Source organism: Pollicipes pollicipes, unplaced genomic scaffold (genome assembly GCF_011947565.3).
Source record: "Pollicipes pollicipes isolate AB1234 unplaced genomic scaffold, Ppol_2.1 Scaffold_7261;HRSCAF=8764_pilon_pilon_pilon, whole genome shotgun sequence".
Lineage (NCBI taxonomy): Eukaryota > Metazoa > Arthropoda > Thecostraca > Pollicipedomorpha > Pollicipedidae > Pollicipes > Pollicipes pollicipes.
In genome coordinates this window covers 5,695,494-5,710,383 of record NW_023597054.1, presented here as the reverse complement: position 1 = coordinate 5,710,383, position 14,890 = coordinate 5,695,494, and the positions used below count along the sequence as shown (strand labels likewise).

Genomic DNA, 14,890 nt, shown 5'->3' with positions numbered 1-14,890 from the left:
GCGATTGGTGGCTTGTGTTTGGCGGAGCGGCGGCCTGGAATTTGCCATCGAAGCGTCTGCAGCCGGCGACAACGTCGTTAGCAAGTATGGTGTACCGCTGCAATAAACGTGTGACCATTATACAGCGAAACCACCAGCTTTGGCCGTTACCGAAACACCCTTTGCGATGCCTGGGACTAGCCGTCGCTCGAGAGCTTCCCAGCGTCAAAGACGTCGTGAGGACTTCAGGAGCCGTCGGAACTTCCGCATGGCGTCAGGACTTCAGGAGTCGTCAGGACATAAGGACGTGATCGAAGCCTGGGCTGCATCCGTCCATGTTTTCCTGTGATATGATATGAGGTGGTATGTAAGACTTTTAAGAGCAGTAATGGTAAACATGGCGGCTGCACCAGATTCCTGGAAATTGAAAGCCTGGCTCATTCCAGAAATGCTCCAAATATCGTCCGTGTTCTTTCCGCACACAAATCCAGCGAAAGACCAATTTTCTATTAGCTTGACAGGTGATCCAACTAGTCTGGAGTCTCATGACTAACAGCTGGTAAACCGTGCAGTAAAATCTCACCAGACTCAAGATACTCGTTGACTTACGCTCGAGCCATAAGCTACGGATCCATCAAAACGATTTGCGACCTGCGTGGTGATAATGCTTTCTATGCTATTTATACCTTGACATGCCGAAGACACCTGAAAAACGTTCCTCCTGTGGCAAGAGATGAACTTTAATTGGAAGTCCCCTTGGTTAAAGACCACAGCCTTGCTTACCTTTAAAATGTGCGCACTTGCGATCAGGCTAGATGTTTCAATAGTGTTGCAAAAATGGTAAAGAAAGCCAAGTACGGCAGACCAATCGATCTGGTACGGTCTACCACACCTATATACCAGACAAAAATCCCGCCAGAGTGCGAAAATCGGCAGACCATACGCCGGATCACACACAGTGCTTACGGGGAAAACCGGGCCAATCTTGCAGGATCGTTACAGAAAGCTGCGTTCACTCAAGCCATGCAACATGTGCCGCGTTGTTTTAACTTGCAAGGAACACTGCTATTGGAATGATTCCACTTTGGCTAAGTTCACTTCAAAGACAAGATTGGTCACCAGCGCGACTCACCACCAATTGATCCGACCTTGGCTGTCATATTCACTAATATGGATGCGTGCTTCTGTTTCGGGTCCGTTGACTGAACGCCGAGGGCACCCGACCCTTTTTGTAGCAGCGGCGCGAAGTGCTTTGCCACCAGCAGGGGGCCGAAAGTGTTCGTCATGAAGGTCTTCTCTAATCCCTGCGAACCATCGGCCACATACGTAACGACGCTGCCAAGTCGCTGAGCTAGGCTGCCGCTATCGCTCGGCGTTACGTCGCTTCGCTGAACACATCACATCTGCCGTCCGGATTCGGCCCTATGCTTGGCACGGACTTCTCAATGCACTGAAGCTAAATATCTGCAAGCACGAAAGCAATAAGGCACGATTATTAGCCGGTGGCATACAGAGTGCGGCAGCAGTTGACGGGTCAGTTCGCGGCACAATGTAAGAGATAAAGTACGACACCACAATCTACCTGCGCCGTCAATTTGCATGTTTCCGTACAACGAAGGCCCGCTGGTTGCGGAGGTACTTAACTGAAATAGGATATCAGTATTGATCATTTGCATCATTCATCATTCACTCAAAAAAGATCATTTACATTTGATCATCTGTATCTAAAATCATTTGCAAATAAGGGCAAACCCGCTAAGATGTTTTTGATCCCATTAATCGGTTATTAACCTAAAGAAAAGGACCCATATCATGGAAAGCCCCTTAATTCAATTAGGAAAGGATACCCATCCACGCATTAGCATCATCAAAATTTTGACATACCTTGGATCCTGAGGACCAGAGAGCCAAAGCGCGTGGATCTCATCCCAGGATCGCATTCTATGGCTTGAGTACGAAGGAGTCTTTCTGATCTAGCATATTTGACTGGCCTAAGCCCGCGTACCTTTGGCCAAGTTGTGGATCGAGGATGCAAGGCCTTGGCGGGCAGCAAAGTGATCAAATTGTGTTGCACGTGTTGCAGCTCATGCGGCCACGAAAACATATGCAACGAGCATAACGTATACGCATAGCTAACTAACTAACAAACAAGTATAACTAAACATATCCGTTTGGCAAACAAGCATCATGTTCACGGGTACAACTTATATATAACCAGTAAGATGAACACAACTTTCTAATAATTCTGAACTTTACCTGGTGCCTTTTGACACTGTGTATGAAGAACGACTGACTCAATAGGCCGGCCGTCTCCCCATCATTGAAAAACCAATTGACTCGGATCATCTCACAAAAATAACCGACAGACATGGTAAGCAATAGAAGAAATATAAATGGATCAGCCAATTCCGGGGTGCAAAAAAATTGGCACTCATCCACGCCAACAATGGAAACGATGCCACGGGGGGTGCAACATTTTGTGCGTACCAGACCAACGAATGTGACTAATGCTGCACTCTCAGATTTTAAGCATTTGGTTTGACTTGCCTTCACCCATGCCAATGTTTGGGGCTTTTCCAAAGTGCTCGTGTGTCTTTCAACACATTTCAACAAAATAACGTAAGGACGATGCAGACGCCACCTGGAACGATGACCTGGGATGACAATGCAGACGCCACCTGGGACGACGACAGGTCGTAGTTTTACGGTAGGATTGAGACAAGCCATCAGCATCACGTACGCAGTAATGGGGGAGGCGAAAGGCCCGTTAACCGCGAATAATCCGTTAGAACCCGTCCTTCCCGGCTACCTCAGTTCGTAGAGAAATGGACTCGTCACCAGCAGGTTGTGACACATACATGGCTGAAGGCCAAACACCATACAGACGTTCCCAGGACACATTAACACCTGACGACAGCCGGGGGCACACACTTTTAGACATGACCTGACCTCACGACGGACGAAGGCCCACACTTATAGCTTAAGTAGGTGACGGATGGCTATCCTGGAAAACTTTGAACACGGAAGACATTCCCAAAAATGGATGTTTTCAGACCTGCAGTACACTTCTTAGCATGATCTCCACTCATTGGCATTTTCCATTCCAACGTTCCCATTTCTAAAGCAGCTTTATCTTCGGTTGTTTACTTTTTGATGCGCAAGCAGCATCATGACATCAATCTGCCAGGCATTGCACCACGTTTCTGGCACGGTATTCTGGAAGCCTATTGTAACGTGTGGCAGGCATTACCTCACCGATGTAAGCATGGGAAGAAGTGTACTGGATCTGCGGTGTACTGATGAGGCATGGACTTGATTCCTTACTGTTCAACGCCATTGAAACGGGTAATAATAGGGACAGAGGTGTGCATAGTCATGTTCACAGAGACCACAATTTTCGGTGGCTTGCTGGCTTCAACTTAATTATGAAACGCCTTATAAAATTGACTGAAACAACTGGACGATTCATGAACAAAATTTTGAGAACATGCTGTATCTCACGAATCCGTTTACAAAGCATTTAACAAGTTATGCATGATCCGAAAAAGACCCTAAAAATATTGGAACAGAAAAGCCTCGGGGATTACGTGTGACAGGCCTTGCAATTACGTGTAGCATCCAACCAATAGCCCCTCGTCGTGTCTTAGGGGCCCTGTTTTAGATTTGGGACCTTTTTAGACCAGAGCTCCTATTTTGTTGCCTGGGAGGGGGCACTTTCATTCAATACCGGCGCCTGTTGCCCCGGGGGGACCCACAGAGGGACCACGCCATCTTGGCTACGCATCCGAATCATGTTCACTCCATTAAAAAGACACATAGAACGCGTCCTAGGAAATTACTCGACAAACGTGAATTCCTTCATTTTTGCAGGCGTTTAGCGCGGAGCATGCCCAATGTGCTTTCCTCACCTACATTCACAGGTCACTTGTCACTTCGCCAAGGGTCTGACTACTGCCCTGTAGGTCTTCTTCGGGATGGTCCGTGCGACGGACTCGATTACATCCTTTAGTTCCATATTTCGCTTCAAAACATTTTTTAAAACATTTCAACCCCTCTGGTTACCGGGAACCTGAACATCACAGCTTTCGGTGAAAAAATGATCTTCAAATTATTCACAACCTTTAACGTGCATTTTCGAACTTACATGGTGCATACGAAGATCCGTTATTTTCAGCAATGAGCACATGTTTGCCCCACGTTGTCGTTCTAGCCCGCAAACCACTATAACTACGTTATGACAGCAAATCCCGCGCTCAGTGACATCAAGCTCAGCTATGAGAGCGCAGCGGTTCTGTCGAACGACGGGAAGCCGATCAGTGTGATCGGTATAGGTACTGAGGATCGACCGGCGTACCACGAGGCGGCGCTTCGGTGCGGGAAGGCCGCCGCCCGGCCAGTGACCGGACCCACCTGCTGACCTCGGCACTGACGTCCCGCAGGCTGGTCTCGCCGCGGCCAGACGGGTGCAGCATGGCGCTGCAGTTGATCAGCAGGTCCAGGCCGGCGACCGAGCGGCTCACTTGGGCGGCCGCGGCGCGCACACTCGCCTCGTTCGTCACGTCCAACGGCAGCACGTGCACCTTGGGCAGAGCACGCAGCTCATCGGCCTGCTCCGGTTGCCGGCAGGTGGCCACCACGGCGCCCACGGAGTCGCGCGCCGCCAGCGCCCGCACAAACTGCAGCCCCAGGCCACGCGACGCCCCTTGGACCAGCACTGCCACCATGGCTAGTCTTAGGGGTCAAGTCCAATTCAGATAAACCATATGCTGCTAACAAACAGCCAAACTGTGCTGGGAGCTGCAATGTCTGTTCTTGTGGTTTTGCTCAATGCTTGCTGTGGATGTGTTGGGCACAACTGATCATTTTATGCCCCCACACAGACTGAGGTCCTCTATGAAGGAGCAGACTGCTGAACACAAGGCGCACCTGAAATAAAAGAGGCCTAGTATTCTTTGTTGTCACAAATAACCAGTGTTAAGGGAATCTGAGCACCAACAAGAATTGTCAAGTCTTATTCTTCCTGCAGGATGCAGCATGCTGCAGATTCCAAAAATGAAATATTTGTAGAATTCAATTCACCTGACATCTGAAATGATGCACCTTCCAGTTCACCATTGCATGTGATACTATGGACCAACATGCTGTCATAAAAATGGCCACAAAGTGGTTTTCATCTTCTAATAAGCCAGTGATAACATGTCCAATGTTGCCTACATGCCAGCCTTGAGATGATATATCTCCTTGCTATCTAAGGGGAGGATAGAAATAAATAAAACAAGTGAAAAACTGTTGGATAGTTCAGGAAATTGAAAATAATTAGTTGACAATGTTAAGTCAAGATCAGGGTAACATCAGGCCATCAACCAATTTCTCATCATTTGCACACAATGAACTTGTTTCTATCACATCTTTCTTATCAACAGTATAATTGTCTAACCCACAAAGCTGTGTTGCATCTACAACTACACACTGCTCACATTTGGCCAGTTCTCACCAGTTGCACTATTAGATCAGCCTTGGTCAGTATCCTACGATGCACTTTCATGGCAAATTTCACAGCAGATCAGTAATCAAAACTTTTGCATCTGAAGGTAGATGGGCAAGATGATCTGGGCTGGCAGCACAGATCAGTGTCTGAAACTTGGGTATTTCTTAGTGTTTTTAACCCCAAGACATTTTGTTGTCCACAAATATACACTGGAAAAAATGCAAAAATTGTTCTCTGTGAGCGATGTGGATGAAGGCAAGCTGTTCCTGCAACTTAAGCAGCATCGAGCACCACACTCACGACTGAACGAGGGACACTGCTTGCTGGGACACTGCTTGGTAACAGTCGAATCGGTGTAGTTGTACTTTCCTACCTAACGTTAGAAAAAATCATTGCACACCATTCGTCGTGTTTAAGGCGGCACAAATAGTAAATAATCTCAAAACAGGTAGAATCATGCTCCTACCTTCGAATTTCAATAACTTCGATGGCGGGCTCCCTAGCGCCGCGCGCACCGCACCGCCTGGACTCCCCAGCGCCGTTCCTGCGTTGCCGTTGCGTAAATACAATATTTCTGCTTGCCAAGAACTCTACAAAACGTACGGGACCAAGGTAAACTATTCGTCGTGTTTAAGGCGGAACATATAGTAAATAATTTCAAAACAGAAAGAATCATGCTCCCACCCTCGAATTTTAATAAATACGATAGCGAGTTCCCGAGCGCCGCACGCACCGCATCTCACCGCCTCGACTCCCAAGCGCCGTTTCTGCATTGTTGCGAAAGCACAATATTTCTGCTTCTCAAGAACCATAAAACATGTACGGGACCAAGGTAACAATAATAAAGCAACCAAAATCGCTTCTTATCGAGTTTAGGTACATTTATGAAACACGCAGGCCAGAATAGTCCAGAACACATCCTAAACTAGCCTAACCTAACCTAACCTAACCTAACCTAACCTCCTAACCTAACCTAACCTAACCTAACCTAACCTAACCTGACCTAACCTAACCTAACTGAGAATAGACCAGAACCTAAGCTAAGCTAAGCTAAGCCAGCCTGACCTGACCTAACCTAACCCAACCTAACCTAACCTGAGAATAGACCAGAACCTAAGCTTAGCTAAGCTAACCTACCCTACCCTAACCTAACCTAACCTAACTAACCTAACCTAACCTAACCTAACCTATAGCTTAACCTAACCTAACCTAACCTAACCTCCCCACCCTATATCCCCTTCAACCCAGCATCCCATAGCTAAGCTAAGCTAAGCTAGCCTGACCTAACCTAACCTAACCTAACCCAACCTAACCTAACCTAACCTAACCTAACCTAACCTAACCTAACCTAACCTAACCTAACCTAACCTAACCTAACCTAACCTAACCTAACCTAACCTAACCTAACCTGAACTTAGATATAAGCTCATAGACCTTGTGAGCTTAGATATAAGCTAACAGACCAGAACCTAAGCTTAGCTAAGCTAAGCTAACCTAACCTAACTAACCTATCCTAACCTAACCTAACCTAACCTAACCTAACCTAACCTAACCTAACCTAACCTAACCTAACCTAACCTAACCTAACCTAACCTCCCCATCCCATATCCCCTTCAACCCAGCATCCCATTGGCGTCCATGTTCCATGCCATATATAGGTGCCATATAGCGAGCTTTTCTAGCTGTCATGTTCTCATTTTGCTTTACATTCCCCACCCAACCCCCCTGCAACCCATGGCCCCGTCGGCGTCGGGGATCAAATTTCATGGATTCCTGTTACCTTGGCCCGGTACATTTTTATGGTTTTTGATGCTGCTTGATGCACAGTAATGTTGTGACCCGCGCAGTAATGGCGCCGGTGTCGCGGGTGCTGTGTGTGTGCGGCGCTCGGGAGCTCGCCATCGTAATCATAAAAAAATTGAAGGTAAGATTATGAATCTACCTGTTTTGTGATTATTTACGATATGTCCTGCCTTAAACACGACGAATGGTTTACTTTGGTCCCGTACATTTTTAGAGTTCTTGGTAAGCAGAAATACTGTATTTACGCAACGGCAACGCAGAAACGGCGCTAGGGAGTCCAGGCGGTGCGGTGCGCGCGGCGCTCGGGGGCCCGCCATCGAAGTTATTGAAATTCGAAGGTAGGAGCATGATTCTACCTGTTTTGAGATTATTTACGATATGTCCTGCCTTAAACACGACAAATGGTGTACAATGATTTTTTCTAACGTTAGGTAGGAAAGTACACCCTGACCGTCGAATCTCTCTACCATATCACACACAATCTTTCCTTGCGATGGATTCAGTGCTCAGGTCTGTTTCTGCCCACCAGCACATGTTTAACCCACCTACCGTCCAACAACGCCACCGACACGCTCTTACACGGGACCCGACCCCCCCCCCCCCCAAAACAACAGCGCCTCTTGACGGACCAGGGAAGGCTTTTTTTACTTGGGTACCTGTACGGCCGACGGGGGGAAGAGTTATGCTGGCTGCAGGGTTCATGTACTGTCGTGCTGGGGAAATGCTGTGAGGCGTCAGTTGACATCGTGACGTCACTGAAAATAATTTGGCATCGATCGGGGTTCTTCCGGGCCGACTGAAGCCCATAAGGCATTTGCTGGCAATATGATGTCACTGGTATTCGACTGGGTATGTGACGTCACTGGTCGTGAGATTTTAGGGCTCGTTCGGGTCAGATGAATGCCGTAGGGCATCACCTGACGATATGCCGTCACTGGTATTCGATTCAACATCAGGCGCAACAGGCCTCATTCCATCTTTACCTTTCGTACCTGTCTGTTGCATTTGCGTGCCGAATAAAGGTTTGACCGAATCACCTAAATGTGTGATGTCACTAACTATCACTTAAGACGAGTGCACTTAAGCCCCACGGCCACGGTGTATCATGTTCCGTGGAGTACCATCGGATAGCGTGACGTCACTGATATTCGACTAAATATTGGTCGCAGCAGGCCATGCTTCATTTTTACCTTCATACCTGCCCACTGCAAGCATTGGCGTGCTGAATAAAAGCTACCAAACCACCTGGGTGTGTGACGTCACTGGTCATGAGTTTCGCCGGTGTTTTTGGGCCCACTGAAGACCACATGGTATCAGCTAAGGACGTCACTGCTATATGACTGATTGTGTGACGTCAATGGTCGTGGGTTTTCACGGGCTCTTTTGGACCGGCTGAATGCCGTAAGGCATCAGCTGACGATATGACGTCACGGATATTTGGCTGAACATCAGACATTGCTTTATCTATACTTTTCGTACCTGTCTGCTGCAAGTATTGGCGTGCTGAAGGGAGGCTCTGCCGAATGATCTGTGTATGTGTGACGCCACTGGTCATGAGTTTTATGTATTTTTTGGGGCCAACTGAAGACCATAAATCATAAACTAACGATGTGACGTCACTGGCATTTGACTGTGTGTGATGTCACTGGTCATGAGATTTGACGGGCTCTTTTTGGCCGACGAAAGGTCATACGGCATTAACTGACGACGTGATGTCACTGGTATTCGAGTAATCTTCAGGCGCGACAGGCCATGCTCCACCTTTACCTTTGGTACCTGTCCATTGCAAGGATTGGCATGCTGAAGGAAGGCTCTGCCGAACTACCTCAGTGTGTAACGTCACTGACCATTAATTTTTATACTGTTTTGAACCCACTATAGGCCATACCACATCAGCTGACCACATGACGTCACTGGTTTTCGACTAGACATCATGCGTAACAGGCCATGTTTTATCTTTATCTTTCGTACCTGTCTCCTGCAAGCATTCGCGTGCTATATCAAGGCGATGCTGAACCATCTGAGTGTGTGACATCACCGGTCATGAGTTTATACAGGTGCACTTGGGCCGCCCAATCTGACAAAGCATCATATTCCGTGAAGCATCGCGGGATGATATGACGTCACCGGTATTCCACTCAACATCAAGCGCAACATTCCATGTTCCATCTTTACCTTTCGTACCTGTCTTTTACAAGCATTGGCGTGCTGAATGAAGACTCTGTCGAATCTCCTGAGTGTGTAACGTCACTGGTTTAGAGCTTTTATCGGCTTTTTTAACCTCTTATATGGTATAATGCATCAGCTGACGATATGACGTCACTGGTATTCGACGTAACATTAGGCGCAACAGGTGATGTTCCATCTTTGCCTTTCGCGCCTGTTAAGGAATTGGCGAGCTGAATGATGGCTCTGCCCAATCACCTGAGTATGTGGTCATGAGTTTTTTACAGGCTATTTTTGGCTGAGTGAAAGCCAAAAGGCATCAGCTAACGGTATGTCGTCACTGGTAATCCACTGAATGTGTGACGTCACTGGTCATGAGTATTTACGGGTCTTTTTGGGCCGACCTAAGGCCATTAGGCATCAGACAGCGATATGACGTCACTGGTAATGAATGTTCTGCCGAATTACCTGAGCGTGTGATGCATCTGATCATGAGTTAAATCGGGCTGACTGAAGGACATCAAGCATCATCTGACGATGTGACGTCACTGGTATTCGAATCATCTTCAGGCGCGACAGGCCATGCTCCACCTTTACCTTTGGTACCTGTCCATTGCCAGGATTGGCGTGCTGAAGGAAGACTGTGAAGTCTCTTGAGTGTATAACGTCACTGGTCATGAGTTTTAAGGGCTGTTTTGAACCTCCCATAGGGAAAAAGACATCAGCTGACGATACGACGTCACTGGTATTTGACCTAACCCCAGGCGCAACAGGCCATGTTCCATCTTTACTTTTCGTACCTGGCTACTGCAAGCATTCACGTGCTATATGAAGGCTCCGCCGATTCACCTGAGTATTCATCGACACTCAGGAGACTCGACAGAGCCTTCATTCAGCACGTAAATACTTGTAATAGACAGGTACGAAAGGTAAAGATAGAACATGACCTGTCGCGCCTGAGGTTAAGTCAAATACCAGTGACGCCATATCTCAGCTGATGTCTTATACCCTATTAGGGGCTTTAAAGAGCCAGAAAGAACTCATGACCGGTGACGTTACACGCCCAGGAGAATCCACAGCCCTCCTTCAGCACGCCAATGCTGGCAATAGACAGGTACGAAAGGTAAAGATGGAACATGGCCTGTCGCGCCTGAAGTTTACTCGAATACCAGTGACGTTATATGGTCAGCTGTTGCTTGGTGTCCTTCAGTCAGCCCGAGTAAACCCGCGTAAACTCATGACGAGTTACACCACACGCTCAGGTAATTCGGCAGAGCCTCTATGTGTCGCGCGAAAACTTACAGTAGATCGGTGCAAAAGGTACAGACGAAACATGGCTTGTTGCATTTGATGTTTAGTTGTATACCATTGACGTCATATTGTTATCTGATGCCTAATGGCGTAACGTCGGTCCAAAAGGCCCGTAAAAAATCATGGCCAGTGACGTCACATACTCAGTGGACTACCAGTGACGACATATCGTTAGCTGATGCATTATACCGTATAGGGGGTACAAAAGATGCCTTAAAAAGCTCTAGACCAGTGACGTTACACACTCAAGAGATTCGACAGAGCCTTCATTCAGCACGCCAATACTCCCAAGAGACAGGTGCGAAAGGTAAAGATGGAACATGACCTGTTGTGCTTGATGTTAAGCCAAATACCAGTGATGTGATATCTTCCCGTCATACTCCACGGGATATGATGCTTTGTGGTCTTGAGCGGCCCAAGTGAACGAGTATAAACTGATGACCAGTGACGTCACACACTGAGATGGTTCAGCATCGCCTTGATGTAGCACTCGAATGCTTGCAGTAGACAGGTACGAAAAGTAAAGATAGAGTATGGCCTGTTGCGCATGATGTCTAGACGAAAGCCAGTGGCATATCGTCAGCTGATGTCTTGTGGCATATAGTGGGTTCAAAAGAGTATAAAAATTAATGGTCAGTGACGTTACACACTCAGGTAATTCGGCAGAGCCTTCCTTCAGCACGGCAATGCTTGCAATGAACAGGTAGCAAAGGTAAAGGTAGAACATGGCCTGTCGCGCCTGAACTTTACTCGAATACCAGTGACGTCACATCATCAGTTAATGCCGTATGACCTTTCGTCGGCCTAAAAGAGCCCGTAAAATCTCATGACCAGTGACATCACGCACAGTCGAATGCCAGTGACGTCACATCGTTAGCTGATGCTTTTTGGCCTTCAGTTGGCCGCAAAAAATCCGCCAATACTTGCAGTAGACATGTACGAAAGAAGGAGCATGGCCTGTTGCCTGATGTTCAGCCGAATACCAGTGACGTCATATCGCCAGCTGATGCACTTCGTCGGTTCCAAAGGGCCCGTGAAAACCCACGACCATTGACGTCTAACAACCAGTCGTATAGCAGTGACGTCGTTAGCTGACACCTTGTGGCCTTCAGTTGGCCCAAAAGCACCGGTGAAACTCATGACCAGTGACGTCACACACTCAGGTGGTTCGGCAGCTTTCATCCAGCACGCCAATGCTTGCAATAGTCAGGTACAAAGGTTAAAATGAACTACGGCCTGTTGCGCCCAATATTTATTTGAATACCAGTGACGTCACGCTATCCAGTGATACTTCGCGGACCATGACACACCGTGGCCGTGGGGCCTAAGTGCACTCGTATGAAGTGATGATTAGTGACGTCACACATTGAGATGATTCGGTCAAACCTTTATGCGGCACGCAAATGCTTGCAGCAGACGGGTACGAAAAGTAAAGATGGAACGAGACCGGTCGCGCCTGATATTTAATCGAATACTAGTGACGACACATCGCCAACTGATGCCTTGCGGCATTCAGTGGACCCAAAAGAGCCTTAAAAACTCACGACCAGTGACGCCACATACCCAGCCGAGTACCAGTGATATATCACTAGCAAAAGCCTTATGGCCTTCAGCCGGCCCAAAAGAACCCCGATCCCGCTCGATGCAAAACCATTTTCAGTGACGTCACAATGTCAGCTGATGCCTCACAGCATTTCCCCAGCACGACAGTACACGAAACCCTGCTGCCAGCGTAGCTCTTCCCTCCGTCGGCGTACAGGTACCAAAGTAAATAATTACTCCGGGGAGAACCCAGGGCAATACAACACCGGGTACTCAAAGTTTTTACTAGTAGGTATCGGCACATACTATAAGTATACCAGAGTCGGGATTAACAACAGATTTAGTATGTTGTACCAAAACTTGGCAGTGCTGTGCTAGCGGCATCTTTAGTTTGTTTGTGGCGATTAAATGTAATCACGTTTTCCAGCCGCAAGGCACTTGAAGTGGGGTGCGGTATTGCGGATGGTGGTTGGATGATCAGATTGTGTTCAAGTAATTTCAGATGCCTCTGGGCTAATCAGATGTATGCTGTTCACTGCCAATTCACCATATGTATCAGTTTACATATAATGACTCATTTAAACATTCTGCATCAAAACTGATCACGCGATGATTCGGTTACTGCACAACTTGCCAGTTATGAATATTGCGGCCTAGGCTACCAGCTGTTGGATGCTTGTGCTGTGCTGCATGCAAAGTGATTGGCCTGCTTAGGTGTATTTATATTGGAGCTAAAGGTGTTGTTATTTTTTGATACATGAATATTGGGTCAGGGTGTACTTTCCTACTTAACATTAGAAAAAATCATTGTACACCATTCGTCGTGTTTAAGGCAAGACATATCGTAAATAATCACAAAACAGGTAGATTCGTGCTCTTACCTTCGAATTTCTTATAATTACGATGGCGAGCTCCCGAGTGCCGCACACACAAAGCAGCCGCGACACCGGCGCCATTACTGCGCGCGGTCACACCATTACTGCGCATCAAGCAGCATCAAGAACCATAAAAATGTACCGGGCCAAAGTAACAAGGATCCATGAAATTTGATCCTCGACGCCAGCGGGACGATGGGTTGCAGGGGGATTGGGTGGGGAGTGTAAAGGAAAATGAGAACGTGGCGACTAAATAAAAGCTCACTATACAGCACCTATATATGGCATGGAACATGGATGCCAATGGGATGCTGGGTTGAAGGGGATATAGGGTGGGGGGTTCGGTTCGGTTCGGTTCGGTTCGGTTCGGTTCGGTTCGGTTCGGTTCCGTTCGGTTCCGTTCGGTTCCGTTCGGTTCCGTTCCGTTCCGTTCCGTTCCGTTCCGTGGGTTAGCTTAGCTTAGCTTAGCTTAGCTTAGCTTAGCTTAGCTTAGCTTAGCTTAGCTACGTTAGGTTAGGTTAGTTTAGGTTGGCGCCCATAACGAGTTTTGTTTTACCTATCTAATGAGCCGCACAAATGGTCCCAAAGTTGATGTGTTTGAGAAACAAAAAGATGTGTTGAAATTCCAGAGATGGTGAGTTATCTGCTAGCATATCACAGAGGGTAAGGGGCAAGTCATGCTGTCCAAAATAGCGTTGGCGTTCTTCCGCGAGGCGCGGAGAAGAAATAAGAACATGGTGAATGGTAAGGACAGCACCACATCGATGACAGATAGGTTTATCGGCTCCCTCCAACATATAGCCGCGGGTTGCGTACGTGTGCCCGATGCGTAATCACTGCAGAGGATCGCTTCTCGCCGCATTTTCCGGAAACAAGAGAACCACTGACCCAGCTTAGGTTTTATCTCTCTGAGCTTATTACTATCCATCCGATCCCAACAACGCTGCCACTTGTTGTGCAGGAAGGTTTTATTGCAGGGTAAAAGTCTCTGGCAGGAATAGAAAGAGAGCGGACATATGGAGCCAGCGCTGCTCGCCTGGCAGCCGCGTCAGCCAACTCGTTGCCCGCGATTCCGACGTGACTAGGAACCCAACATAGCATGATTTTCTTTCCGGTCTGATCCAGTTGAGTCAAACGTATTAAAATGTCCTGTATAAGGGGACATGACGGATAAAAAGACTTCACACTTAGAACGCTGCTCAGAGAGTCCGTCAAAATGAGATGCAGGGGTTCGTCACCGACTTCAGTGAAACACAGTGCCTTAGTAATTGCTATGAACTCTGATGTCAACACTGAAGCGTTTGGGGGCAATGGAGACGACCGGGTGACGCCACCGCTCACAAATGCACAGCCTACGCCATCAGAAGTTTTAGAGCCGTCCGTGTAAGTGTGTGTGTAACCTTCATATAATGCTATACGCTCAAACGCTCTGGGCCTCATTATGTCTTGCAGCGATACATTTTTTTTTTCTTCATTTCAGTCAGAGATGTGCCTGTGAAGGGTGAGATCGAATGCCAGGGAGGAGTGCACAGGTGACCTGATCGCTTCACCTTTCGAATGGGAATTTCGTTCTCCCGCAGTAAGGCTTGAATCCGGGAGCCAAAGGTCACTGCACGCGCCCGGGGTGCATGGCGAACAAACGGCACAGCAGGCCGCGGAAAGACTACGTGATATGCGAGATGACACGGAAACTGTCGCAGCTTAAGTGCATAACGCATGTCGAACA

The 14,890-nt window shown here is 47.7% G+C and overlaps 1 protein-coding gene across 3 annotated transcripts in view; it reads right to left on the bottom strand.

The window, feature by feature from the left end:
* The window catches only part of LOC119112083 (C-factor), a gene marked incomplete in the record, with an annotated part of 9,872 nt that extends 1,943 nt beyond the window's left edge, over positions 1-7,929 (bottom strand). The window contains 3 exon segments of one of the 3 annotated variants that reach the window (XM_037236079.1): positions 1,112-1,283; positions 4,398-4,905; positions 7,900-7,929. In XM_037236079.1, coding sequence (XP_037091974.1) covers positions 1,112-1,283; positions 4,398-4,703 — 478 coding nt within the window. 3 annotated transcript variants of the gene reach the window in all.
* Positions 7,930-14,890: the final 6,961 nt, after the last annotated feature.